Source organism: Rhipicephalus microplus, chromosome 2 (genome assembly GCF_043290135.1).
Source record: "Rhipicephalus microplus isolate Deutch F79 chromosome 2, USDA_Rmic, whole genome shotgun sequence".
Taxonomy (NCBI): Eukaryota; Metazoa; Arthropoda; class Arachnida; order Ixodida; family Ixodidae; genus Rhipicephalus; species Rhipicephalus microplus.
Window position 1 is genome coordinate 271,028,323 of NC_134701.1, and position 27,793 is coordinate 271,056,115.

At 43.3% G+C, this 27,793-nt stretch overlaps 2 protein-coding genes across 3 annotated transcripts in view; one reads left to right on the forward strand and one right to left on the reverse strand.

Moving 5' to 3' along the window:
• Positions 1 to 883: 883 nt before the first annotated feature.
• Positions 884 to 20,879, reverse strand: Usp12-46 (Ubiquitin-specific protease 12/46). The gene is made up of 7 exons (XM_037420975.2): positions 20,487 to 20,879; positions 19,325 to 19,405; positions 16,713 to 17,249; positions 14,663 to 14,823; positions 12,619 to 12,751; positions 8,292 to 8,435; positions 884 to 1,381 (listed from the first exon to the last, which is right to left on the reverse strand). The coding sequence occupies exons 1-7, from the start codon at positions 20,487 to 20,489 to the stop codon at positions 1,280 to 1,282; spliced, it is 1,161 nt and encodes a 386-aa protein (XP_037276872.1). The 5' UTR covers positions 20,490 to 20,879; the 3' UTR covers positions 884 to 1,279.
• Positions 20,880 to 20,920: 41 nt separating this feature from the next.
• eIF5B (eukaryotic translation initiation factor 5B) overlaps positions 20,921 to 27,793 on the forward strand; it is a 60,915-nt gene continuing 54,042 nt past the window's right edge. Inside the window, exons 1-5 of one of the 2 annotated variants that reach the window (XM_075881570.1) lie at positions 20,921 to 21,057; positions 22,028 to 22,094; positions 22,904 to 23,974; positions 24,912 to 25,094; positions 26,216 to 26,377. In XM_075881570.1, the coding sequence (XP_075737685.1) occupies positions 22,050 to 22,094; positions 22,904 to 23,974; positions 24,912 to 25,094; positions 26,216 to 26,377 (1,461 nt within the window). In that variant the 5' untranslated portion in view covers positions 20,921 to 21,057; positions 22,028 to 22,049. Of the gene's footprint in view, positions 21,058 to 21,118; positions 21,327 to 22,027; positions 22,095 to 22,903; positions 23,975 to 24,911; positions 25,095 to 26,215; positions 26,378 to 27,793 lie in introns of those variants that run through there. The other variant, XM_075881565.1, reaches the window with a different exon arrangement.

The window sequence follows — 27,793 nt, forward strand, 5'->3', positions numbered from 1 at the left end:
TCTAAGTATGTAACAACATGTGCTAGATCTTTTACGGGTCTGCAGTTTATCTGGATAAGAAAGTACAACAAAATGAGACACACAAACACGCACAAGTGCATCCAAAGCTTTTTAATAAGAGGCAATGCAACTGTACAATATTATACACGGTGAATGAGGCTCTTACTCTTCTTACACTTTTTACATGTGCTGCATAATGCTACAAACAGAAACACATTCTCACCACACACTATGCCTGGTGTCCTTTGTACAATTCTGTTTTGATGGGCACTCTTGATTCCTTCCTTTCTTGACTAACTTTGCAATTCACTTATCTTTTTTAATGATCCCACTAACAAAAGAAAAAAGCCGTTATCGAAAAATATTCACCCAAAATGCAAAAGAGCAAGGATTTCTCACTCTTTCCTTACTTCTGAGTCACATGACTAATGAATTATTTAAGAACCAACGTTAAGAACTGAGAATGACAACAATAACAACAACAATAACAAAAGAAGATAACGCCTTCGCGCTTCGAATACTCTCGTAATACGCTTCGTATTGCCTATTCACTGTAGAAGGTGACACTTGTCCAGTTGTTCCCAAAAGCCCCCGAAGCTAGAACTTTCCATCATCTCAATAAAATCCTAGTGACCATAAATTAATCTGTACACAGCCCCTGTATCCCCCAGAAAACCTAGAACACTATATCTCTACAAACCACTACGCAACAGCGAGGCAGCTCCAGCACTCTGGAATCTCGGCATGATTCGTCACCTTAGATGCTATGACCCAGGTCACAAAATCAGAGTTGTCTGCTGTCACAAGCAGAGAAAAAACTTCAGCAGAGTTAAAACCGGGAGTCTGCTTCGCTGTTGATAGCCTCTTTTCTGTCATGCGGCTGTAAAAAAAAACTTTATTATTTACACACCATTTGTTCTGACAAAATTTCCTTTACAGCCGCAAATAAACTACCCGCCCGAGATGCCGTGTCTCGTCGTGCCTCCGCTGCAGAACTCCGCCAATCTTTTCCTTTACAAAATGCAACAAGTCTTGCGCCGCTGTGCTGTCATGCAGATCTTTCGTCCAGAGTTTTGATGCTTTCCGTGTGATGTGGAGACAACAGATAAAAGAAGATGGCCGCCACCTCTGCTCCCGGCCTGCCTCTATTGCACACACCTTGGTCAGTGGTGGCCGGGGAGCGAGAAGACAAAAGTTGTCACTACTCTGGCATGAGGCACAGTGCGCACAGTGGGGAACCTCATACCCCTTTTCCCCTTGCTCCATGCCTGCGCAGACGTCACTCCCTTGACTGGTAAAAGAGAATGTAGCCCGACTCTGATGTCTTTGGCGTGTCCGACGTGAGACCGTAGAAGTCCTCGATTGCTGATGCATCAATTTTCTGCAACGATAGGAGGAAGTATGATAAGTTGTGCTGTATTTTTTCCCTCTTCCGGCTCAATTTGTAAAACTGTGCCATTTACACCATTAATATATTTCTTGAATGCTACTAGAAATTAGTTGACGTAGAGAGCACTACACACTTGTCTACAACTCCGGAAAGGTGCACTTTGAACTGCGCGAGCGATACCTACTGACAGCACCAGGTTTGAGATAGCGGAAATGTGAACATGTGTGGCCACCAGTAATAAATGCTGATATATGGCTCTCTCAATTCACATAGTAATCTGAATATGACTGAGAGTTCTAATTGAAAAACTAGGGGCACCAAAATACACCTATTTTGCAAATTTAGCTCCTACCAAATTTGCTACCAAACAAGCTCCAGAGAGCACAGTTTTTCCAGAGAACTACTACTATGATAGTCCTGCGAGTTTCTGTTTCTTGATAAAAAAAACCTTGTCATGACAGTACTTTAGAGGATGCAACGGCTTCTTAGACATCACTAGACATAGCATAATGCATCGCAATTACATAGTTGTGACCCCATAACTCTAAGTCAGCTCTGCAAAGGTTCCCTGTATGACACTGTGTTGCGTGGTATGTGTTGTGTAAAAAAAAAACAAAAAAAACTGCATGTAATGATAAAGGATACAATCCCTCAGGTAGTAGGTGTGTCGCCGCAAAAGTTTTACATCTTGCATGCACTCATACAAACACATGCACGGACATACGCAAAGGGGTCATATTCCCCTTCGCATGGAAATAAATTTCTGGCTGCACCCCTGGTTAGAATAAAACATCATAGTTATCTCAATCCATTACACATACCAATCACTATACTAAGTGTTTTGATGGAGCATTTCAATCTGTGAACACTGCATGGGCAATCCTATGGTTTTACTGTTGCTGTAATAAAGTTATGACAGACTCTGTACATCCAAGCTTTCTTGAATGATAAGATTAACACTTATGACAAGTCTTTGAAAGCCATCTGCCAAGTGACATGCTTCATACAATTAGGGACTTCAGTGGATGAAGGCACTAAATTGGGTCTATTGACACATAATGAAGTGGAACAAATAGTGCAACGAGGAGTGTAGCTTAAGGACAGCAGACAAGATGCTATGCTGTGTCTATTACGAGTTGAGCACTCTTTTGTCGATCTATTTGTTTGCAACTCCTCTCATTTCCTAAGGTATTCATGCAGTTAAGTACCTGCAGAATGTACGTCGAACTTCTGAAATGAGGATTCAAATTTGTGAAAAAATGGTGCTACCTGTCTAAGCAGAATCTGTCTGCACTGGTGCATTATTGGAGGGGAGAGCCAGAGTGCGGCAGAGGCTGTTGTTCTTTATGCAGCACTAAATTAAAAGCGATTGCTATGGGTGATTACCTGAAGCAAGTAATCATGAGAACTGCAAATTTGGGTAATTTATATAGATAAATGCTAAACTACGTAACTTTCCTTCACATTAAGGGGGGATGCTACACCTTCCAAAAACTCTTTTATTTTTGCGAGTACCTCAGTCAAATTTGGAGAGCCTATGTAGGTTTTACTGCTGATTTCAAAAATCTAATTTTTTTTGCTGTGACAATTAGTTTTAAAGATATAATGAACTGCGACTTTTTTCAATTAAGGCCTAATTAGCTAATTAACTGTAACTTGGATATTGATGTGCAACCTATAGAGCCAATTCGGTATGTTCACAGTGTGCAATAAAGTATAAATCATTGTTCTGGGCTATTTCGAAGCAAAGTTGTGGGATGTTGAATATGACATGAAAAATTTCCCCATCTACACTTGAAACAAAAGATCCATTTAGAGAATTTTCTCCAAAAATTATTACAATAAAACTTACTTTACGACACATCCCCTGCATTTATCTTCGAAACAAAAAAGAAATCGTAATGATAACCCAGATAGAACAAGAGATATTGCTCCGGCATAATGGGAAGCACATGAAAATTGTCGTTTTGAGAAATCGAGAAAAAACGTGGGCACACATTTTTATTGCAGAAGATGCAACAAGACAACCTCAAAACGCACCAGAAGCATAGTCTGAATGCATTCTGTGCTCATGCCTCCTCTTCACTAGCTTCCGGAGTTCCAATGAGGCTGTTCTTTTCTTGTTGGAGACAATGCTGCGACGGTGGTCTTTTTCTCTCGCTCTCCTGGCACCAGTACTTGTCGCATTCATGTCCATTTCACCTAAGATTGCCGTTGCAGAATTCAAATTGCCCGTGTTGAAGCGCAGCACTGCTTCTGCAACAGCTGCTTCAACAGCGAACAGGGACGCATGGTGCTCCTTGGGGGCCAAACTCCAGATTACCGAATGTAGGCTCTCGTTGGAGTTCTGCGTTTTGCCGCGTTCGCACCTCTGAAGCAGGGCTCTTTCCGAAAGCCGGGTATAAACCGGTAGTAATGCCTCTGCCACGTCTTTCGGTAGATTGTAGGCATGCCTGGGGTCGGGCTCACCCTTTGCTTTTGCGGCATTGTGCCGACACCATGAAGTTTCACCAGCTGGGCACAGACTGTGGTCCGAGCATTCATCAGTGGAGGTGACGTGGCGGTATGTGGCCATCACAGCCTTTTGCATCTCGCCCACGTCACCTTCATGCGATTTCAGAGCCCGGCCATAATATGTGCTCAGCCTGGTGATCAGCTCACCTGTGAGCCTGCCTTTCCCACCAAGGCCTCTTTTCCCATCGCACTTTTGTTTCTGCACCAGGTTTCTCAATGCGGTGCCCATCCGTTTCTGTACATGATTAATACAGTCTTCCTTCTGCACGTCAATGTAACCATACACCTTGGCGTCTTGTATGGCGCAAAATGTCCTAGAGTCTTCATCAGACAGCATAGTTGTGTAGCGCAGGCCATGGCGTTCAAGCGACCTCTGAAATAGAATTAGAGCCGCCTCCACTTCCATTTGCCCCGCTTTGCTGTTCGTATTTTTTTGGCATTTGTGGTTAGCCTTCCATTCTTGATAGCCCTCACTACTAGGCTTTGGACCCACCTCGCAGCCTAGGCAAAAGTTGGAAAGAACGACGTAGTCCAACACGTAGCCACTAAATAATTCGATAACTGGCCCACGCCGATGTGGGAAGAATGGCCTCGCGTCTTCCACGTGCCGTCGTAGCTAACGGCAATATTGCCTCGGTGGCCGAAGCACAAGTCATCATAAATTGTTCTAACCTTTTCCGCACATTCGCTCATAGCGGACTCAGCCGCTCGCGTTGCAGCGGGTGCCAGCGTGTTCTTCAAATGCCGCTGAAACGTCTTGTGGTGCATACCGCGGTGTGAGATGCCCATTGTTGCGAAAATATCATTCATTTTCGTTTGGCCGTTGCCGGTAGCCACCATCGCCCTCGAAGCGAGAAGATTTACTTCAAACGGATTGCACGTTTTCGTGCCGTTCGCGCGGGGCGAAGTCCATTCATTCGCGATCTCGCCGCACCTTTCACACTGCACTAGCACTTTCACGGCAAGTCCGTAGTCCCGATCCCCTCTGACGATCGTAGCCGGTCCGTGGCAGGCTTTGCAACACAAGGCACCCATTATCGCGTTTAGGATATCTAGATGCATAAGCAGATAAGGAGCAGCGTGGTCCGAGTCCTGTGCGGTTGCCTCGCTACAACTCGCGGTGAAAAAGTCAATTTTCCGTGCAGTTGCTGGCGCCGATGAAAGCCGGTCGAGCGTCGCTTTCTCCCGGGCATGATTTTCTTCAACTTCGACGTTTGTCACCACCTTGGCATCGATTCGTAGTCGTCCGGAGTTCGCTTCACCGTCATCGTCGTCGGAGGCAACGCGCTCGGTCGCACCATCGCTGAACGGCCGCGGAGCGTCGACACATCGTTCGTCGGAGTCAACCAAGGGCTCTGATGACTTCGTAGACTTTCTCCCACGACCTTTGCGTTTCCTGCGACCAAATGCGTGCACGGTCCGATACTTTTTTGCGTTTCCAGGCATGGCGATACGATCAGAAGCTTCAGAGTGCTCTGCCGATTTCGAGGCGTCACAGCGGTAACCCTTTCAAAATGGCGTCGGGTCGCGTATGCAGGCGCAAGCCGCGAGCTTCCAGCCAACCGGAAAGCGCCATTTCAGTCACGTGCGCCGTTTAGCCAATGGCAGTGAGCGCAGCTCTTCGTCTTTGAGGCCCCGTTTTTCGAGCCGGGGAAACGCTCAATGTTGCTTACTGAATAAAAAAAACAGCTGAAAACGCGTTCTTTCAAACAAGACCAAAATGGCGCCGATCGAGCGCGTAGTTCCCGCGTATCGTAGAGCCGAAACCTGCGCTATTCGCCCTCAATTTAAAAGGCAGGACGCCCGTTTTCGGTTTTTTAAAGTTGAATAACGATAAAAGTTGATGGTATTCGGCTATGAAATTTTGTAAATAGGTGCGCAATGATGTCGGGAACGCGAAAAGAAGGTCCGCGAAAACTCGATTTTTTGGCTGATTTTCGGTCCCGAAGTGCCGCGTCCCCCCTTAATGATAACGAATACAGCAGACTGTCAGTAAATATAACTCTCTTAAATGAAACTGCTTTTAAGTAGAGGAAGTGCAACTTGCAAGATTGGTTCTTGCATTCTGCATTTGTGTTTATGTTTCGTAAACAGAACGCTTGTTAAAGAGAACATATTTTATTGGTTCCTTCAGGTACCGTTCAACAAGTCTACTATATGCACTTAAACCACAGCAGCATGAAAATTTTCCACTTAAGAAAAATTTTGCAGTTGCACTTCTAATGAGGAGTAGCATACCGCAGGGATGCTATGATGGCCATAACATTACGCATTGTTAGTATGGCACCTTCTTGTATAGTATTGGCCGGAGTAAAAGGAGTGCACATTACAAATCTTTCGAAAAGCAGAAAGCTTTATCCAGCAATGCCTCTAGCCTTCAGTTGTGTTCATTTGCACAGGTGACACACCTACATGGCATTGACGCAAAGAGGCATGACTTGTACACCTTCTCCTGACAGACACAAACAACACTGACACCCACGCTGGAGCGGAGGGAGGCACGACTGTCCAGCCCTGACCCGCACGCTCTTACTGACCAGGCTGAACAAAAGGCTATGGCCAGTGGAACTATCGCTGCCTCCATACTAATTACTTATATTTCATTAGATCATCTCAGTTCTGTTAGTTCTGTTACATCCTCATCCTTCCTGTCCAGTCTTCTATGTTCTTGCCACCGGCTTTGTTAACATTTTCTTTCACTTTGGTGATGGTTTAGTTACATGCTACAGAATGTGGCATTGACTACTAACATTGCCTACTATAAGTCAAAGTTTTTTCATGAAATGACCTCCTAAACTTTGGGGATCGATCTACGAACGAAATCAACCTGTACACAGAACCGTGATGTCGACTTATTGGCAGCGTATGAGGAGAGGTCGTCGTCCTTGAATTTACAATGCTATTCGACACATCACCCGCAGAGAAAGCAAAGTCAAGAGAACTGCCATCTCCCAATGCATGCGCTGCTTTCAGTGCCACGACAATCGCAAAACTATCATGAAAAACGCAGAAATACAAAGCGTGTATAAAAATCATCCCCGCATGGCATTTATGGGCACAGCTACTAAAACAAGGTCTCGACAGCATCATTCCGATCCTTTGATAGGGGGCCAACGATGCTCTATGTAAAAAAAAAAGAGTAATAAATCAATACGCACTGCAATTTTGTTTTCATACAGTAGAAACAATTTGTTTACAGACCAAGGGCATTCCACAAAAAAACTGGCAGCGCCGTGGGAGCTGGCAACACATCGCTGGGAACTAAACCACATGAGCCCGCAGGCGTCTTGGCGTCTTTTTGCCCTCAAGCCGCTCACACCTGTTGGCCACTTCTACATTTTGCTTCGCTTGCGAACAACAGTGTGCGCGATTTGCAACGCTGCCCAATGGACGCCAAGATGCCACCATTACGCCGGCAGCAGTACAGCGCTGCTTTTGATAGGCAAACAGTCCTCTACGCAGAGTCGGAAAGCAACGTTGCATCAGGGTGCAAGTTCAACGTGTTGGAAAAGTGCGTGAGGGATTGGGGAAAAAAATATGGACCAAAATCTTCGAATGTGCTGCTATACGCCGTTCCTATGCCCTGCTGCTAAGGCAGTTCAAGATTGGGTTCACGAGCAGAGAAGCAAGAGCCTGAGTGTTTACTACGATGACATTGAAACAAAGGTACATACTATCGCAAAGGATATGTGCATCCTGCAAACCAAGTTCAAAGTTTCCATGAAATCGGTCACAAACTTCATGAATGAGTCAATGATGCTTGATACAAACTGCCAACCAACATGGTCCGCACGGCGTTTTTCACGTGCAGCATCTCAGTAACCATGGCACCCTTTTTGACAGCAAGCAGCAACAGGGGCCCACATGATGGCAAAGACTGTGACTACGCCCTTCTCTCAAGCGTCGAGTCTCAAGCAATGTTTCATAAGTAAATAAATGTTTTATTGCACTACTCCCTCTTCTGAAAAACTTATGGACGAGATATGACTGGGGCATGAAGCTGTGTTCAAAATCAACTTCTATTTTTTTGCCTGAAAGAGACTAAAAGTTGGGGGTCGACTTATAACAACAATATACAAAAATATTTTTAACGAGGGCTCCAGGGGCTAGGCATGGTATTGGAGTATTCTTTGCTGCAACATCCCCCAAGTAGGCAAGGTGTAGAGCCTTGGTCTCACAATCTGCTTGATAGGAGCTTGAAACCTTGCAGTGGAAATGTGACGTCTAACAATTGAATTATAGCAAAGCACTTTGCTCCACGATCCTAGAAACAAGCATGAACTGACATTGAAATAATGAAAATAACCCAAGCCTGCTATCTTGGTCTGAAAATTCTCACCCTTCTCCAACCAATTTCTAAGAAAAGCAATCTTGAAGCAGCACTTACATCAACAATGTCATCATCAAAGAGGAGCCAGAGGCCGTGGCTTTTCACTATGGAGATGTAGTGTCCCCTGTTGGGGCCACTTCCACAGTGGATGACTACTGCCACAAGGTCGTACATCCGGTCAGGGTTGTAGGCATCATCGGACTGCAGGAGACATAACATTGCAGTTAGCACAGAAAGGGAAGTGCAGAACAAGTGCAATGGGACTCTAAAGAGAAAACAGATTCTTCTTGTATTAGTGAGTTACTCTTTAACAATACCAAAGTCACCTGCTTAACCCGAGAAGATGCTTGGCAAGCGACAAAACACATGAAGAGAAAATGTGGGTGGGGACAACACCCTGAAGTTCCCGCAGCAATCACCACGACTTCATGGCTTTTGACAGCATCTACTAGAATATACATAATCCCTAATGATAAAACTGAAGTGCAGTATCATGTGAGGGAACGAAAAACCTAAAACACCAAGTGCCAAGAAACTTAGTAGGGCCGACACCTTAAAATTATGAGAAATGCACTTTGAAATCTGTGACACTACCCTTGGAGATTTCAGCACAAAATTTTCAGAAATACCTAAGACTTCGACCTTTATTTCGATATAATCGATAAGCAACAGCGCATAATCGATAAGCAACAGCGCCACAGTTAGACACCTAACAAGATTTCAAAACTTCGTTTATCCCCAAGTCACTGAAATGATGCATTTACATGACACTTAATATTCCTCATGTTTGTGACAACCTGAAGTGCGCTTTACGATTATGATGTAGGCCCGTGTGCTCAGATTTGGGTGCACGTTAAAGAACCCCAGGTGGTCGAAATTTCCAGAGCCCTCCACTACGGCGTCTCTCATAATCATATGGTGGTTTTGGGACGTTAAACTCCACATATCAATCAATGCACTTTACGATGTGCTTTAGCTAAAAAGCGGCACCTACATCGACACGATCCAGGTGAACGGAGACTATGACGACGATACACAGCAATCTCGGCAAGTGCCCGACCTCATCTTATTGTACTACATATACAGCCAGGCAAGGCCAAATGCCTCTGTAGACAGTGCTAGGCAAATGTACAAGCAGTTACTCTTGCACTAACAGAGTGGGACAAACCACCCTTTGAGAACGCGCATAAAGTATGCGCACACTAGTCTAAGAGGGTAGCAGACGACACAGGGAGCAATCCACACTGGGTGCGCTTCAGCCAGTGGCCACCAGGCGGCGACTGCGCTCGATCTCGGGGCCAATAAGCGAAAAGGTTTTTTCTGTGTTCGACAGACAGCGCTCTGCCACAAAAGGCACGACCTTTAAATTTGCATCAATGTCGTTTGTGCTCGCGCTTCTATTCAGCATGGTTGTTAAACTGTTTTGACTTCTCTGCGTCATTATTTTGTGATACAATGGCGTGAATCAATGTTGTTTCAATGATCAATGACACTGGCTATCACATGAAAATAAAATGAACAGGTACATTAAATAATGAGAAATTGACTTTTTTTGCTTTAAAGGGGCCCTGCAACATTTTTTGAGCGTGGTGAGAAAATGCTGCCGATCGGTAGTAGAGGCTCCGGACAACACGCGAGCCAAATATTTCAGCGCAGCATGTGGCCTGGAATTCACAATAAATTATCAAAGTCAGCTAAACATTGCTTTCTCTTGTCTTGACAAATCATGCAATAAGCCCAAAAATTACTCTTAGTAAGCCAATCCATCAGCCATTGGCTGATTTGAACATGACGCGTTCGGTTGTTGCAGACATCGCCGCAAAAGGCCGTCACTCGTCCACGAGTGCGCGCACGATCGCACTGAAAAGCCACGATTTCAAAGAGAAAAAAGTGCTCAAGGTCACAAGGTGCACGTGACGTTTTTTGTTTGCCCCTTCCATTTCTCCCTGCTTAGCTTCTATGATGATGATGTGTGGCGCTTTATGGCGCAAGGGCCAATTGATGGCCAAAGAGCGCCATTTCAATGAGTATAGAGATGTGGACAATGATATGTTGCGTGGCTGTATAGGGGCCTTAAAATTCCTCTCGATAATGCGAGTAAAAACATAAGTATTAAAAACATGACAGTGACGTGATACGCATAGTAAAAATGGTGACAAAGGTTTTGATAATAGAAACGTGTAAAAATATTTGGCACTAGCACAAGTGCCTCATCAGCGCCCTTGTGTCCAAGGGCTGCGAGGCAAGTGCTTTCTTGCGTAGCCACCGCAGCAAGAACCTCTCTGCAGAGGTCGTGCTACGGAATGCCCGGGTATATGATATGAAAACTATGAATTCCTTTTAAAAACGCTAACAATGATTTATGACTAAAAAGCGGTTCTCTACCGACGAACATTGCAGGGTGTAAAGGTATATGTTGTCGGTAGGGTGATGGACAATGTTGTTTTCTTAGAGTTTCTAACTCTTTGCACTGGATTAACATGTGTAGGACCGTTAATGCTTCACCACATCTGTCACACAATGGTGGATCGCCACCGGACAAAAGATATGTGTGTGTCGTGTATGTGTGTCCTATCCTGAGCCTTGTTAGTGTTACCTCTGTTAGACGTGATTTTGATACTGGTGGCCAATGGCCAAGGTGTGGCTTGATAACGTGTAGCTTGTTTTGTGTGTGTCTATCCCACTTGCTCTGCCAATAGTCCCTGAGCTTTCGTTTGAGAGACGGCTTAAGATAAAGGGGTGGGATCGATATGGGTGTAGTGGAACTGATTTCGTGGACGGATGCAGCAAGCTGCTCCGCCATCACGTTGCCTTGGATCTCACGGTGCCCTGGCACCCAGCACACTACAACCTGCTTAGCTTCTAGCGCTTTCGTCGGGACGAGAGAATGCGATTGCAGCGTGTGACAAACCTTTGTAACTCCGCTCGTACTGGACGGATTCTTATAATTTTTGCAACATTGAATTTGTGAGGTACTACGCTTTTCCAGTGAATTCATTCCATGGTTACTCAAAAAAGTGTTTGAGGACCCCTTTAAGAACCAAGGTGGGGGAGTGGGTTCATTATGCAAGTAAATACAATTTACATAGACGGACATAGAATAGTGATCCCAGAAGGTAATGCAGAAACTTGAACACACATGCAATCATAATGATTTAAGTGCAGCCAGGGGACCCTCTGATTTCATTACACAAAAGGCTTCACAGTAGTTGAGGGACATCACATAATACCGCATAATAATGCCTCTGGTAAACTAGAACTGTATTGCTAAGGCCATGCTACACAAAAAAAGCAATATATATATATATATATATATATATATATATATATATATATATATATATATATATATATATATATATATATATATATATATAGATGAAATAGAGGATCAGAGTTTCTTCCGGCTACCGTAATAAAAGTTATAAACTTCGAGAATAGTGCAGTATAGGAAACAAAACAATAAAATATTTATTTAATCCTAACAGTTTCGGCTGGTGGACCAGCCTTCTTCGGAGGCTATACTGCACTATTCTCGAAGTTTATATATATATATATATATATATATATATATATATATATATATATATATATATATATATATATATATATATATATATATATATCCCTAGAAGTAGTTTTTCTAAGCCTGCCAACTTTTTCAGTTTAAGCATCCTGCTTGAAAATAGCATTAGAATAACAGGTTCACGCAGCAGTCACTACAGTAAAACAAAAGAACTAGGAAACCTTTGCAGATCCCCCAAGGAAAGTACAATTCGACTGCCTGATGGAAGTTTAATGTTGCAGGGTAACACAGGAGCTAAAACAGATATCACAGAAAAGTTTTGAACATCTGCACTGGATTAATACACACCACAACAATGGTGAACACAAGACTTTCTACATTATGCCCCTAACTAAATGTAATCACAGAGGCCAGGAATTAAGCCTGTAACCTCAGAATGAAAATGCCATAGCCATCCAAATGCAATGAGTTGTATATTTATTTAGGAATCGCGGTGAGCCATCTTTACGTAGAACTTATACATTGAAGCTGACACAAGAACTGTATTCAGCGTGTACTTAGAGCTGTGCCAACTAAACACATTGGTAAGCTGAGTAGCCCAATTTGAGGTCCCCCTAAATCTTTTCAAAAATATTTTAAAATGAACTTTGACTTAGATGCTTATTGCAGCAATGTATATTTCATAACGACGAAGTTATCGCTCAGGTTTAAAAAAAAAGAGAGAGAGACCCGTGAATAGTACAAACCCCCACCTTCAGTAATGCATCTCACATTCAATGAAATAACAAGTCCAAGAAATTTATCACTTCTAAAGAGTCACAATATTTTTTAAAAAGTAACTAATGGGAATGCACTCACTGTATTGAATAACCTTAGTTCAAGGGGGAAGACCACCCTGTAAGAAAGTTTGGTGTGCCTATTTTGCTGCTCCGTGTACTTGAATCGTTTCAGGTGTAATGCTAGGATCATGGGTAGCTTCTTTACCCTCATCCTGGAAAAAAGAGACAAGACAAAACAACGCACAACATTTCAACACGAGAAAATGCAAATTGGACACGTTACTGAAAGTTGACTTGACTTGAACTTGAAAGTTAGCCCAGAAACTGCAAACTGACGAATAGAATCAAAATTAACTTATCGATGAAATACCGATCCCGACCTAACTTTATCATACACTTAGCTAATTTGACTACTATTCCCTTCCTAGCTAAAAAGATGAACAGAAAATATTAAGCCAAGATGACACCATAGACAAGTGATAAGGGGCCAATAGCTGGCCACAGTGTGTGATTAGATCCAGGTGAAAATTGAAAAAGAAACCGTGAATAATAAAGACAGATTTTAGCATCTTTTTGCAATTCGAGTAGGACTGCATCTTTATTTTGCATTCAAAAGTTGCAAAAGAGCAATATGTCACACAGCCTAGCAGAACAGCCCCAATGCTGCCCTACGAAGTTACTTTGTTTGCTGTAGATAGTCTGATGCTTTTAGGAGTCCCATAAATAGTGCTAAAATTTAGAGTATATATATTTTTGTCCATCCCCACTCTACACTTTCTGCTCTGCTCATGAGGTAAAAGGAAATGGCGCTGAGAAGCGACGATGGTTCCGTGGCAATTAATGGAGCATGTCAAGCCCAGGGACATGCCTGCCTAGTGAACACATGCACAGAAAAACCGCAGTGCACAAACACAAACTGCCGTGTTGTTCACCTCCAGTTGTAGCATGTTTTGTGTGTACAACTTCACAAGCACCGCGGAAGGAAATATTTTGATCAAAAAATGTTTCGTGTTTCCCGCGTTACGATTCTATGATTAGATACTCTGACCAGTAAGCTTTTTGTTGCACTAAAGAAAGCAGGTACCACAAAAATTGTTTGTTGGTCCCTTTATAGTCCAAACAAGAAAGAAGTTCACAGATCCTTTCATTAGAATGTTGGCTGCAATGGTTTTACTCTTTAGACAATTTTTCATCGCCTCAACATGCTGATAATGTTACTCTTACAGACCACAGCATAGTGAGAAAAATGTATGTTAACACATGCACAAGCTTACAGTCTATCACAGAAATCACACAGATTCCATGCATTGAAGAGTCAATGTAAATAAAACACTGTTTGATAGAGCCTGTGCTATTGTTTATTTTATCATGTTGGTGGTGTAGTCGAGTATATTGATTGTCTCACAGTGTCAGAGGAAAATAAAAGCGCAAAAGTTAAGAAGCTTTCATGAGCTCTCTGAATCGCCTGTCTAGTTAGATGTTCCTTTCATGCCACATGAACCTACAGCCTTGCAAATCTTAACACATGTGAACAAGTTGTTTAAGACATCTATGTATCAGTGCACAATTTAACCTTCTAAAAGCTGTCATAAGCATGCATTAAAGTCCTGGGCTTGTGGTCGAACCGTTTCACAATCAGCGACAGTAGAAAATTCACTTTAACACTGCTGAAAGCATGACTGCTAAGTGCACATTTTGAATAAACGAGTACAACAAACTCTTGCACAGACTGTTGACGATCCCAGGAATGGGTGTACTAAACTATACAGGAAGTTGGTAAATTTCCTTTAAATTGCTTCTTTCAGTGAAAATTGCATGGTAGTTAATGTAGAAATAATATGACTATCACTGCATTGTAACAGAGTCTGAGCCGATTCAGACTAAAGAAGGATTTATTTCAGAAACATAACTAGTCAAAAAGCTTTCTACTTCGCTATTCAACGTCAACTCAGGTGTAATGAAAAATAAAAAGTAAAGAATAGGATGACTGCCAGTTGGGCGTGTTGGTAAAGGTTCATGATGAGACAAGCGCAAAAATACACACACTCAGAGAGGACACAGACAAGCGCTTCTGAGGGTTTACTTCTGAGGGGCGACTATTACAGAAGGATAACTGTACTTGCCTCTTTTGTGCCTCTTGCTTACTGCAGCAATTTTCACAGTAGTATTTGTGTTCACTGCAGAGCGTTTCAGTGTTGCTGAACCCTCTTAGGCAATGGGTTATGGAAGTGTTTTGGCTCACATCCACTGAAAGGTCCAAGAAATCCTCGTCTTTGCTGCTCACCTGAAGTTCAAGAACAGGCACAATGCATCGTGTACTGATGAAACTGCATGGCATAGAAAAAAAAAATGCAGAAAATTCACCGAAGAACATGTATGCACTAGAGCACATATGGGAGACAGTCCTAACTTTCGACAGGTAACTTATTAGTCTCCCCAAGTGGAAAGTAAAAAATGATTGCATTCTGCCAGTGCTAAGATACAGGGCAGAAACTTGACAGGTAACGCAGAAACTTGAGAAGTTAAGGACTACACAGTGTGTAATGAAATAAAAAATGACAGGCCTTACATTAAGAGATAGGAGGAGGGCCCAACAAATCAGCAAACAGGAACAGCCACCAGTACACTAATCGACATTATGAACAAGAATAGGAACTGGATGGGCCATGCAATGAGTAGAAAACATACCGAGAGAAAGGAAATACAGGTGACGACACCATAGAGTTGGGTGAAATGATGAACTAATGAAGCATGGTGGCATACAATGCGATCAGTAAGAGCAAGACAGAGTAAATTTGAGGTCACTGGGAGAGGATTTTGTCCAGCTGGATATAAAAAATGATGATGATGATGATGATCAAATAAGAATGTGAACTGCCTTAAATTACCAAGTGAGACGTGTATGGCTATTCTGAAGGCGTCAATAGGCCTGTAACAATATACAACATGCCACTGCAAAGCTTGTCCAGGGTCTTCCAACAGCAGTGGTAAGCATCGGTTGGTTAAGAAAAAAAAAAAAAAAACACATGGTGCACAGAAAGAGACAACACAAAGCAGCTGGTAGGCATTGCCTAAATGATGACTAACTATTGCATAAAGTTAGCATCGCTAACAATGGCTACTTGATGCCAACATTATTTGATGCCAATGATATTAAATTTTAAAAACTTACGACATGCTTACACAGCAGCTGCCGAAAACGCTGATTTAATGAACGGTTGTCGTCTGTAACAACCACTTAATTTATGTGAGTGACATAACATGTCATTTATTGTGCACTTTGAACTAACTGAACCAATTAAGCAGGCTTGGCAACCGAACACATACAGCACATGGTAAACATATAGTATTGTGCTTTAATGCTGAAATGAAAGCCAGCGCCCTAATGCTGAAGTGAGTGACCAAAAACAGGCCAGAAAGTCATTTTGAATGCGCCAACGCTATGGAACAGTTGCGAAAACAAATCATCGCCATACATGCAGATGTACACATTGGTGACTAGGATACACTAGGAGCAATCAACACTGATCGTGCTCCCAACGACAACATAACTCGATTCCCCTTGGCATTTTGCTTGAACATTCAGTACAAATTGCTTTATGAAGTTGCCCATGAAATCTTAATAACTCATACAGAAAAAACTGGCAGGCAGCACCAAGCAACCTTCACATAGCGAGCGCGCGCGCGAAAAGCAGCATTTGAGTCCTCTCTCTGATGTCACACGCGATAGGGCGCCATTCAAAGATCTTGAGGCGAATATGATCTTCGCTCTGTATATTCGAGAAAGGAAAATCGCTATAGTAAACTTTTCTACCCTGCCTAGTAATTTGGTAGAAAATAAGACCTGTGGCCAGCACATCCACTGAGGTTGACACGATGGATGTGCAATGCAGATGTTTCTTCAATGCAAGTACCTTCTGAAGAAGACAAAGGCAAGCACGGAAGAGATGAACTGAGCACAGAGAGAGACAGACAGGAACAAAGGGAGATGACCTAGCTAATTACGATCACACTGATTAAGATCGTGCTAACAATCCAAGTAGGCCAAAAGCTCCGTTGTTAGTCTAGTCTTGCACTACTTCTGCAAACTGCCCATATTTTTTTTTGCAGTTAACCCACAGCTGCTGAAGAACAACAGATAGAAGACTGAGCTAAGGGAGACAGCAGACTGACCGTTTCACAGTTGAGGCACCGAGTCTCATTGGTGAGGGTTCCTTGGAAGATGTCGTGCACCCACGTGGGCTCTGGCTTGGGAGGTTGCGCGGCGCTCCCCACCTGGTTCTGCACGCCCTGTGCAGTGGTGCCCGCCGAGGCCATGGGGCCTCCCACTGCGTTGTGAGCCGCGTCTCCGCTGCTGGAGCACTTGTTGCCCTTAGCGTTGGCCTGCGAGTTCTGTTGTTGCTGCTTCTCGGCTTGCAGGATGTCGGCGATGGTGTTCAGCAGGTAGTTGAGGAACTCGTGCGCATCCTGCTGCATGTAGTTGTCGAAGAGCTCGTTCTCCTTGCGCAGCCGTGCAATGAATTTCTTGGGTGCAATGGTGCCCGTCTTCTTCTTCTGGTTGGCGATGCTGTGGAACAAGTCGGCCAGGCACGTGAGCAGCGTCTCTTTTGTCCGCTTGTTGCGTGCCTTGTACTCCAGCACTTTCTCCCGAAACGGCTTGCAAAAGTAGAGTGCTTGGAGCACCGAGTTGCAATAGCAGGTGTTGCCAAACTGCACGTTTGAGAGGAGGACGCGAGCAGCATAATTAGTGTAAGGGTGGTATCCAAGAGATCAACATAGTTGCTTTCTAATAATATAGCAACATCTTATGTTTTACGTCCCAAAATCATACTATGATAGAGACGCCGTTGTCAAGGGGTGCAGAAATTTCAAACATCTGGTCTTCTTTAACGTGCACTGATATCACAAAGTACACAGACCTCATTCATTTCAACTCCACCAAAACGTTACCACCGCAACTAGGATCGAAGATGCGACCTTCGGGTCAGCTGCCTAAGCACTCTAACCACTGAACCACCATTGCGGACAACATAGTTGCTTTCAAGATTAACGATAACACATGACTGCCGCTAAAATATCATATATACAGGAATTGAAATACCGCACAATAAATTGTGTTCCCATAGCAGACAAGATCATGAAAAAATCAGTCACGCTACATGTGACATGATTCACACATTGCTCTGTCGCCAGAATCACACGGCAGGGAAGAATTCAATCTACAAGAGAGGATTACAGTATTTCACCCCAAGGTTACCAACAGTGATTTGGGCCTCCAACAATTCATGAATCATTCTCTGCAGACCGAAGATGGACCAAGGGAACCAGGAACGGATGGTGATGTAGCACGTTTGAGATCATGTTAAAAGGAATAAAAATTAAATTACTGAAGAGCTTTCAAGTTGAAACATCGGAAATACCATCAGCATTGCTATTTCTGTAAACTGGCAAGGCCTCCACTAATGTACGGCTTCAATTTTACGAGTGCATCATGTGCCCAAGCGTTCACAACTAAAAGCTCTAAACTATTAGTCATTTTGTCTGGTTAACTGTACATTGCAATATATTGTGCCAGTAATATGCTTTTGTAATGATAGTTGCCTAAATTATCTAAGCTGTTATATATAAATACAATTAACTAATTCAATACGGCAGAATAAGTACATGTTTAGCGCAAAGAAAGCTTGTAAAATGCAGCTGAACACACACAAAACAAATTATGGTGCATATCCAGCAATTATAAATACTCTTTTATGTATTTTAGATGTATAAAGTACTTTATATATCGAATTACTAAACATTGAATTTTTTTTGTGTAGTTCCTTTCAGACCTGACATAGCTAGGTACAACTGAATGCAAAAAAAAGTGGGACCGCCCACTTATTGACAGTGACTGTTGTGCCCTAAAATTCATCAAGCATACATAAAAAACTCATTTCACTTAGTGTGCTCCCAATGATGGAGCTTTTAGATGAACAGATGTGGCACAGTTACGTTCATGCTAATGAGCCTCCAATATTACTTAACAAGGCAAACTAAATACAGTGTGATTAGTTTGCTCATAAGGCAGATTAATAGTTTCTGCATAAATTTTAGCTGAATGTACAAGATTTACTAATGTAAGATATAGTCCACTCTTAAATGGAACACCCTGTGAATATTTGACTCCCAACTAGAGCTTAAGCGGTCATGAAGGCAAGCAGACACTTTTTATAATGTATAGATATTTGCATAATGCATGCTTATCAGTGGTATTTCCTCCTCTCCTGTGTGATATTTCGGAGGTCTTGAAGTTGTACTGTCAGGAAGGCATTTACGCGTTGACTAAGCTGTGTACAAATGACAACCGCTCAATATGACTAGGTTATGTATGTTACATTTTTCTTCTTTCCTGAAGTTATGGGTTCGCTGGAAACAAGAGCAAAATGTTTTAAAAGAAACGTATTCTCTAAGTTATTGATGTAAGCTACAAGTGTACCTGTCACACTAGTCCTGATGGTGGAATGCAATAACACTCAACATATTTGTCGCTTGTGGCTTCGCATGACTATATGTGTGCGCAAATGACCACGCCCAGAGCAACTTCACTGACACCAGCTTACGTTCACTAATTATGACAAACTAACATGCACAGTGAGGTAGAGGTGGATTGATGCGTGCTTGACAAGATGAACTGTGTTGCACATTTCAACTGTTTCTTCGCGACATCAAACAGAATCTTGGGAGCGAATTTTGTGCACACATCGATTTCACTGACGCTAAGTTTGTAAAATGCATGTACTTACATTTACAAGACCGAAGTAGTGTTCATTTGACGGAAACTGATCGTGACCTATCTCCTTCTCCAACAATGATCCATTTGCTCCCTAAAAAAAGAAAAAAGAAACAGAGACGAAAACGAAGCGTGAGCAGAGCAAAGATAAACGGTCAACATTGTGATTCAGAGAAACTAACTCCCGCACTTCTAGCCGGCGTCGCGATGTTCTTTCCCAATAAAACGATTACACCAAGCGGCATTTCTAAACAGTTGCGCAAGTCATGTGTATGAAGGGGCGCCCACATCGCTTAGAATAACATCGGCGGCATAAGAAAGCGGATACAGGGCAGCAAAAAAACGATGCTCACAAGCACGCGCGATGTTTACAACGCAAAAAAAAAAAAAAAACGCGAACAACCGCTTCCACTACCCGTTGGATCCATCGCGATTAGTTCCGTGCAGATAGAGAACGATCTAAAAAAAGAAAAAAAAACACGCAAGAGTTACTGACCATCGCTTCTACTTCTAAAACTCGCTACTCGAAGATCTACGGGTTGTGCGATGAAGCAAGAAATCAAACGCGATAGTCTTCGAAACGTGAAAGCAAAGTTATTCGACCGGAACAGCGAGATTCAATTAAGCCAGAATCACACGCGAAGCTAAAGGCTGCACGAGTTGACGCATTTGAATTTTGCGAGCGCTCGCCTGGCCCTCGATTTGACTATTTTATCGCATTCAACACGTTCCCGAGAGACACACACTTAAGTAGTCACTCTCAACGCAACCGTGCCAGAGATCGACAGGCCCTTATCAGAAATGTCGATGGCTTTAAGCGCATTATCGGGGCTGTATATAACACGGGATCTCACGCAACCGGGTCCCCAAATGTCCGCAAAAGGCGGTCCTGATAGCGACACAGAGAGACCACTATCTACGAGTAACCACTGAACACGTAATGATCGCTACCACTTTCTAGCGATTCGCCAAGCAACAGCGATGTAGACACGCCGAATATTAAGAAAATCGTATGTTTAAGGTAGCATTCCACGGTGAAATCGGCGGATTGCGTTTACGGACGGTCAGTCACCGATCTCCACTATATCACGTTATGGTGAAAAAACTGTAAATTTGGATCAAACGGTGACGACGAAGACGTCATTCAGAACCAATAACAAGCTCGAAATACTCACCATTTTTCATTTTTCACGCGTCAAACCTTGAATGCCTTCATTGCCTTCAACAGCGCCATTTTGGTTGGCTGCCGGAGTAAGCCGTTCAGAGCCGCGCACTCGTAGCTCTCACTGTTTTTATAAAAATTGCTTGATTAATAATAACAAACAACCTAAAGCTTTGTTAGTTAGCTACTATTTTTGACTGACCATATATTTACGAGATAGTTTGATCATAACATGATACTTTTGCAATCTGCATCATGCCTGCAGCAACAGCATGTCCATAATTTGGCCAATTTAACTTCAAATATTTCATTATTTCAAGTATATTTTTCACTGAGTGTACAGAACCGCACACTAGACTGCTATTGAGCTACAGTTTGCGCTGCATTTGCGCATGAAACGAAAACCCGCAGTCACGGATGTCTCGCAGCAGACGCAAACGCGCCCATCTCGTCGTTTGTGTCATCATGTAACAATTGCGTGCAGTTGCGCAAATAGAGCAGCAAAACAAGCATGATTACGTCCTATAGTGGCGCCAATACGTTAGGTATTTATCGGTTACGAACCCAAAGGTTACGAGTCTTACGTAAGTGCTAACGAAAACTTTTCTCGGCGTAGCTTTATTTAACTGCGCGTCTGCTACACTGCGGCGATGTGTCTTCGCCAAGTCGATAGATGTCTCTAAGCGCGGCAGCGTGGCCTAGTTGGCCTAGTTCATAAGACTCTGTACATGCGAGTTCACGGAAATCTGCGTTTTGCTGGTGCTAAATCTCAACCTATAGTACTGTACATAACGGGAGTGCGGTAAGCCATCATGGGAAAAGACAGGAAGACCAAAAAGGACAAACTAGACGAGTAAGTAACGAGCAAACTGCGTGCGATGTTCTCGGCACGTAGCACCACATTGCATCAACCGTATGTCGCCGACAATAAGCCTAACGTTTTAAGCGAATAAACGTATATCTAAGCAGCTTTCATTGTTGGTTACCCGTGAAAACGCACTTTAGAGCCCTTGTGTTCCAGTGTGAGCCGTCACTTAGCGTGTGTAAGCGCTCTCAGGTGCGTTGACAGGTTCACGGCCAATGACGGCGTTCATGTATCTGCCGGTGCTGTGGCGTAGTGTTTCCTTCCGATGCCGGCAACGGCGTGTTGTGCGTCCTTTTTTGCGTATTAGCATGATCGTACCGCACCCCTGAAAGAAATGTTACATCGGTTGTCGAAACGATCAGCTGTTGCTCGCGTGAGCGTGGATATAATGGACAAATCTGCCCCCCCCCCCCCATATCAAGAGGTCACGTCGGCGCATCGTGGCAGCTGGTAATCGGTTCATTAATTACCCGGCTTCTGAATTCCTGCGCAATTGCTCTTGACGTTTATTGAGCACACGGCATAGGCAACAGGTGAAACTTCTTTGTTGTCTCATTGACATCTACTAGAATTATGGTCGTGCGTGTAATAAAGGGGAAAAAAAAAAGGAGAAAAGCAAGAATAATATCAGCTGTGAAACATCGCAGGGTTTTCATTCGCGATTTTCAATTTTTTTTCTTCACTTGCAGTGATGACACCTTGGTGCAGGACATGGACAGTCTCACCATTACTGACAAAGGAGGCGCCAAGAAAAAGGTGACCGATACTCCTAAGTGGCTTATTTCCTTTTACGTGCGGCCTGTTGTTTCGTATATTTTAACCCTGTTTCGAAGCCATCGGCTGAAATGGCAGAGTGCAATCCACCTTAGTGTGCCGTTACCTCTATGTTGTATTAATGAGTACTGACAGACAATTATGCAAAGGAAAGTATAGGGGATATTATTTAGAAGTAATTGTGAAGAAAAAAAAAAGTTGACGAAAAGATAACTTGTCGTGGGCAGGCAGCCCTGTTTGTTGAGCATTGGACGCGTTATTCGAAGGTCGCAAGTTCGGTCCCTGCCCACGGCAAGTTATCTTTTCGTCTACTTTATTTCTTAACATTTACATTACAATTACTTCTGATAACATCCCTTATACTGTTCTTGGTATAATTGTCTGTCAGTTCTCATTAATATTGTATTTAACAAAGAGAACGAGTGCTTAAATTTATCCTTCTTTGCTTTATGTGGTATGTGTCACAGTTTAAGTAGCATGAGCTGGTCACAAGAACCCAGTGAGCTATTTCGTCATCATGTAGCCCCACTTCGATTGTTAAAACTGGGCAGGCAATTATTCTGATACTTATGCCGACCTGTTAAGCTGCTGGTCTCTCAGTTTTGCTACTATGAATGTCGCTATTTGTGTTGTGAGCAGCTACATGCAAGCTGTGCTACCATTGCAGGACATTTTCTTTTATTAATTTTTAAAATGTCAGTCGCCATTCTTTTTTAGATGTTGACATATTGTAGAGTTCTCTTCGTGATTAGAATGATATCTTACGTAGGCTTGTTCACTTAATTTCACAGGTTGACACCAGTGGTGATGGCCTCAACGATGAAGTGCCTGTTCGTAAAGGCAAGGCCAAGAAAGGGGCCAACAAGCTAGATGACAGTGACGACGACGAGCCAGTTAAGCCTGCCAAAGGTCAAGCAGGTAAAAAGGCGAAGGGCAAGAAGGGCCGTGGTGACAATGATGGTGACTGGGACGATGACGATGCTAAGCCGGCTGCTACGAACAAGAACGCGAAGGGAAAGCGCTTTGATGACAGTGACGAGGAGGAAGAAGCTTCAAAGCCGGCCGCAAAGACGAAGAAGGGAAAGAAGAAGGTAGCCGACGACAGCGACGATGAAGTCGAGCCTGCCAAACCTGTGCAAAAGGGAAAGAAGGGCAAGAAAAAAGGTGGGGATGATAGTGAGGAGGACGAGGAGGTCACCAAGCCTGCCAAGGGAAAGAAAGGAAAGAAGAAGGGAGATGACAGTGAAGACGAGGACGAGCCTGTTAAACCGGCGAAAGGAAAGAAGGGAAGGAAGAAAGGAGGGGACGACAGCGACGATGAGAACGAAGAAGAGTCGAAGCCGGCCAAAGGCAAGAAAGGCAGGAGAAAGGAAGATGATAGTGATGAGGATGATGATTTGAAACTAGCCACTAAGGGAAAGAAAGGGAAAAAAAAGGCAGGAGAGGAGAGTGACGACGAGGACGACGTCAAGCCCGCCAAGGGCAAGAAAGGAAAGAAGATGGCGGTCGGTGATGAAAGTGACGACGATGAAGAGGTCAAGCAGCCCACTAAAGGGAAGAAGGGGAAAAAGAAAGACGGGAGTGGTGATGAAGAGGAAGAGAAGGTGCCGCTATCGAAAAGAAAACAGAAGAAAGGTAGAGGCCTGCTTGACGAGAGCGGTGATGAGGACGACGAGATGCTGGCTGCGCCTGCCCTGTCGAAGAAGAAGAAGAACAAGAAACAGAAGGACTCTGATGATGAAGACGCGCCTAAGGCTCTCAAGAAAAAGATGGGTGGTTTTGCACTCCTCGATGTTGGAGACGATGATGATGTGAAGGATGCGGACAGTGCAAAGGAAGATGTTGAAGAGCAAGAAGAGAAGGTGAGGCTGTGTGTAGTGTACTAGTGAAATCATTTGATTATGATTAGAGAAAGCTTGCTGTCTGACTGGCAACATGTTAATTTTCAGCCAGTGAACAATGAAACCGAGAAATACATTGGATAAAACCTTTTTCGTTGGATTTCTAGAATACTTGTACATATAGGGTTAATTTCGGGTTACTGTAAGAGAAATGAAAGAAAGGTCGCAGCACTACGTATGTTGTACAGATGTCACTCATTCGGCTGTTATGGCCAGTTACTTTTTCTTGTCATTCAGAAACCAATTGAGGAGGGAAAAGAAACATTCATTCATGTAGATTAGTTATTATAAGAATTAATAAGTATATAACCCTTTGCCTGGGCATAATGGCAAAATGTGTGTTGCAGGCAGCCAAATAGCCTCTCTCACAAAATTTTTACTTTGTGTTTTCTTGTGTGTACAAACACGCACCCACGGAAGGGTCATACCCTCCCTGCCACTTGATTTCATTGACTTTTGTCTTTGTATGGCTGCCTCAAAATTGTGCAACATGTCAAAATGATACAAGGTAATTTGTAGCAGAACAAGTACAGTATTTCTTTTGCAATGCTTTGTACTTGCAGAGGTGGAAAGCAACAAACTTGTGAGTTTTGCTTTGATGACATGAAAACCAACTACACTTGCTTTGAATTAAAAGAAAAATAATAGCGATTTGATGTTGGCACTGACAGAATACACCTGACACCTTGATTACTTATGAAGCAGCGCATGACAACAAGCACAGGAGGAATGATAGGGACACCGTGGTTGTCGCCGTGCGCTGCTTCATAAGTAATCATGAACTATCACCAACTCGCCGAACTTTCGACATTACTGAGCTGACACCTTGTTCACTGCTTGGCATCAAAGCACGCATGACGGTTTACCCTGTCATTCTCCCATTGCTTACCGCTTCTAGGTTGTGAAAGAGGAGAAGAAAGAGAAAAAGAAGAAGGAAAAGAAGAAAAAGAAAAATCAGGATGACGATGAGCTTGAGAAGATGCTGGAAGAGCTCACATTGGAAATTGAAGGCAAGAAACCGCCGCCTACCAAGGAGTCTCTGGCTGCCGCTGCTGCTGCAACTGGTCAGGAAGGGGAAGAGGTGGGTCTGCTTTGTGTTATCATGCTGTTGATTATGTGCCCAACATAATGTGAACATTGTTAGTGTCAAACTTTTCACACTTGCAAAGTATCGTATATTGGCATACTGCATATAGTCGTGTAATAAAATGGCCTCAGGGTTTTTTTCCCCCAAGATTTGAAGGCAAGATCAGGAGGAGGTGGCAGAAATCACGGCGGGTGAAGTCACTAGACAGAGAAAAAGACACAAGTTGTTTTGTTTCACTCGTGTTTTCAGTGCTACTTGCCGTTTAGGAACTGCAGTATGTGCATGTACGACGAGAAGCGAAAAACAAACCTTATCATTTCCATGTGTTCACAAGAATGTTATTTCTTGCCCTCCTCCTCATCATCCTGTTTTCTTTCCCCATTTCGTCCTAGATGATGTCATCGACTGTTCGATCGAACTTGTTTGAGATTCCCATGACCTGACAGTTTTTTTTCTCCACCTTCATGATTGAAACCCCACCTACGCTTTGAAACCTAGTGGCACACATCTGCATCTTCAGATGGCAGCACAACAGAGACAGCCACTAAATTTCAGAGGTTGTGCTTTTTCTATTTGGAGGAGTTGAAAACGTGGCTCAGCTGGCTTGTTTGGCACCTCCACCTCCAAGATAAAGTTTCAGAATTCTTACACCACACGTCCGCCGCAATGATGTAGCAGTTACGATGATCGGCTGCTGAACCAAAGGTCCCAGGTTCGATCCTGGCCACCGTACGGTAGTCGAATTTCGATGGAGGCGAAATGCTAGAGGCTCGTACACTGTGCCATGTGAGTGCACATTGAAGACACCACATGGTCAGAATTTCTGGACGCCTCCACTATGGCGTCTCTTGTAATCACATCGTGGTTTTGGGGGTGTTAAACCCCAGATATTAACTATATATATATATATATATATATATATAGCTGTAAATAGCTAGAATAATTGATTGATTGATTAATTTAAATAAGTTTATTGAAATGGCTGGATGGTTACAAAAAAAAAATCCTGTAAGATCTTCCAACCAGCCCGTGATTTTCATTCAGTAAAATTCTTTAGGTTAATGTAGTTGCAGTGCCCACTTTGTGAATCCATTATGACAAATATCGGTTTGCAGGGAGAAGCCAAGGAGGCTGCAGCTAGTAAAAAGAAGAAGAAAAAAGACAAAAAGGCTGCTGCTGCTGCTGCTCTGGAGGAGCCTTTAGAAGGGGCCGAGGAGGCCAAGGAGGTCAAGGACGAGGCAGCCGCTCCAGCTGCTGAGTCAAAGAAGGCCAAAAAGGTCTGTGTGTTGATTTAGGGCCACAATACTGCCCGTTTTCACATTAACATGACGGTGTGTCGATTCCCCTTTGCTACATACCAGCTGTAACCTGTTTCCAGGTGTCTATATCTCACCAATATGCGAAGAAAGGGCATCAGTCATCTCTTTATCTTGGTGCTTGAATGCACTGCATGAATCTTCAACTGCACTTTTCTGTTTTGTCAGTGTGATCTGCCTTCATGAAGTAATTGTCTGGCTATACAAATGTAAAGTGCTAGAAATCAAATGAGATATGCTATACAGCTGCTGATGGTTTATTCAGACTTGGCAGGAACAGCTGAAAAGTCTCAGCAATCGAGTCAACAAAAAAATGATAAAAAGCACCTGTATTGGCCTTAGATGAAAACCACCGAGTGGCCTGAGAAACTTGTCAATGCACGTCTAAACACAAGCACGCTTTCAGATGACCAAGTCGGCCTGTATTTCAGCCAGCGTTTGCGAATAGCGCTGTTACAGCATGTGCTATATCTGCCTAGTAGTGTAGACGGTGCTTCATAAGTTACTGTTCAGCTGCACTAGCTCGAGGACCTGACAGATGAACTCATCATCGTCCTACTCTTGGAAGACTGCCAAGCAACATCGGATTGAGGTCAGCTGCCCGTTAAATAATCGTGGCTGTCTTCGCCATTGTCAGTGTCTTGCAGTTGCCATGTTTCTTTATCAGTACTGACAGTGCAGATGGAGTGGATGGCGTCGCGGCCATTCCAGCAGATTAGGCCTTGCATGTCAAGCAACGAATGAGAGCGAGACACAGATCACGAAACGCAGGTCAGGCCAAGCTGTAGAAACAACTGACAACACAAGCCCTCAATAGATGGATAGCAAAATGGTGCGTCATCTGCTATAGTACTTCCGGTTCAAGGCATATGCTTTCGCCGAGTCAAAGTCCCAGCTGCGCAGTGTAACAGAGAAGGAGACATATGCAATTCTGTGACGCGTTTGTAGCCGCTTGTTAAGTGAATATGTTCTTCTGTTTGTTTTTTTATATGCACATGGATAGATGATATTTCGCGCATTTCAGAGAATGAAGCGGAAATTGGAAATGGGCAAACGCAACAACTACTAGAGATGCGTTTCGAACGCAGCATGAGATCATGCTTTGATGCAAGCAGTAATCTTTTCCAGAACCACCTCGATCTAATATTTCCGAGCACAAATGATGACCACTTCAAAATCACTCACATGTACTTAAGGGCACATGCTGCCGAATGTCAACATACCTTCGATGACAACAGAAGAAGTACGCATAATCTGTCAAATTTATGGAAACTGCTGAGTGCGTAAACGGTTCTCGAGACAAAACGGCCACTTTAATGGTATCGCGGGACGCAAAACAATCGAAGTATCTTTTGAAGCAACGATCAAGTAGCATGG

What these genes read in the sequence shown, in the direction of transcription:
- Usp12-46 (XM_037420975.2), bottom strand. An exon ending in GGTGCCTCAACTGTGAAACG is followed by an intron (nt 14,824 to 16,712) that starts GTCAGTCTGCTG and finishes CTTGAACTTCAG; the next exon opens with GTGAGCAGCAAAGACGAGGA. An exon ending in AAGCAAGAGGCACAAAAGAG is followed by an intron (nt 12,752 to 14,662) that starts GCAAGTACAGTT and finishes TCTTTTTTCCAG; the next exon opens with GATGAGGGTAAAGAAGCTAC.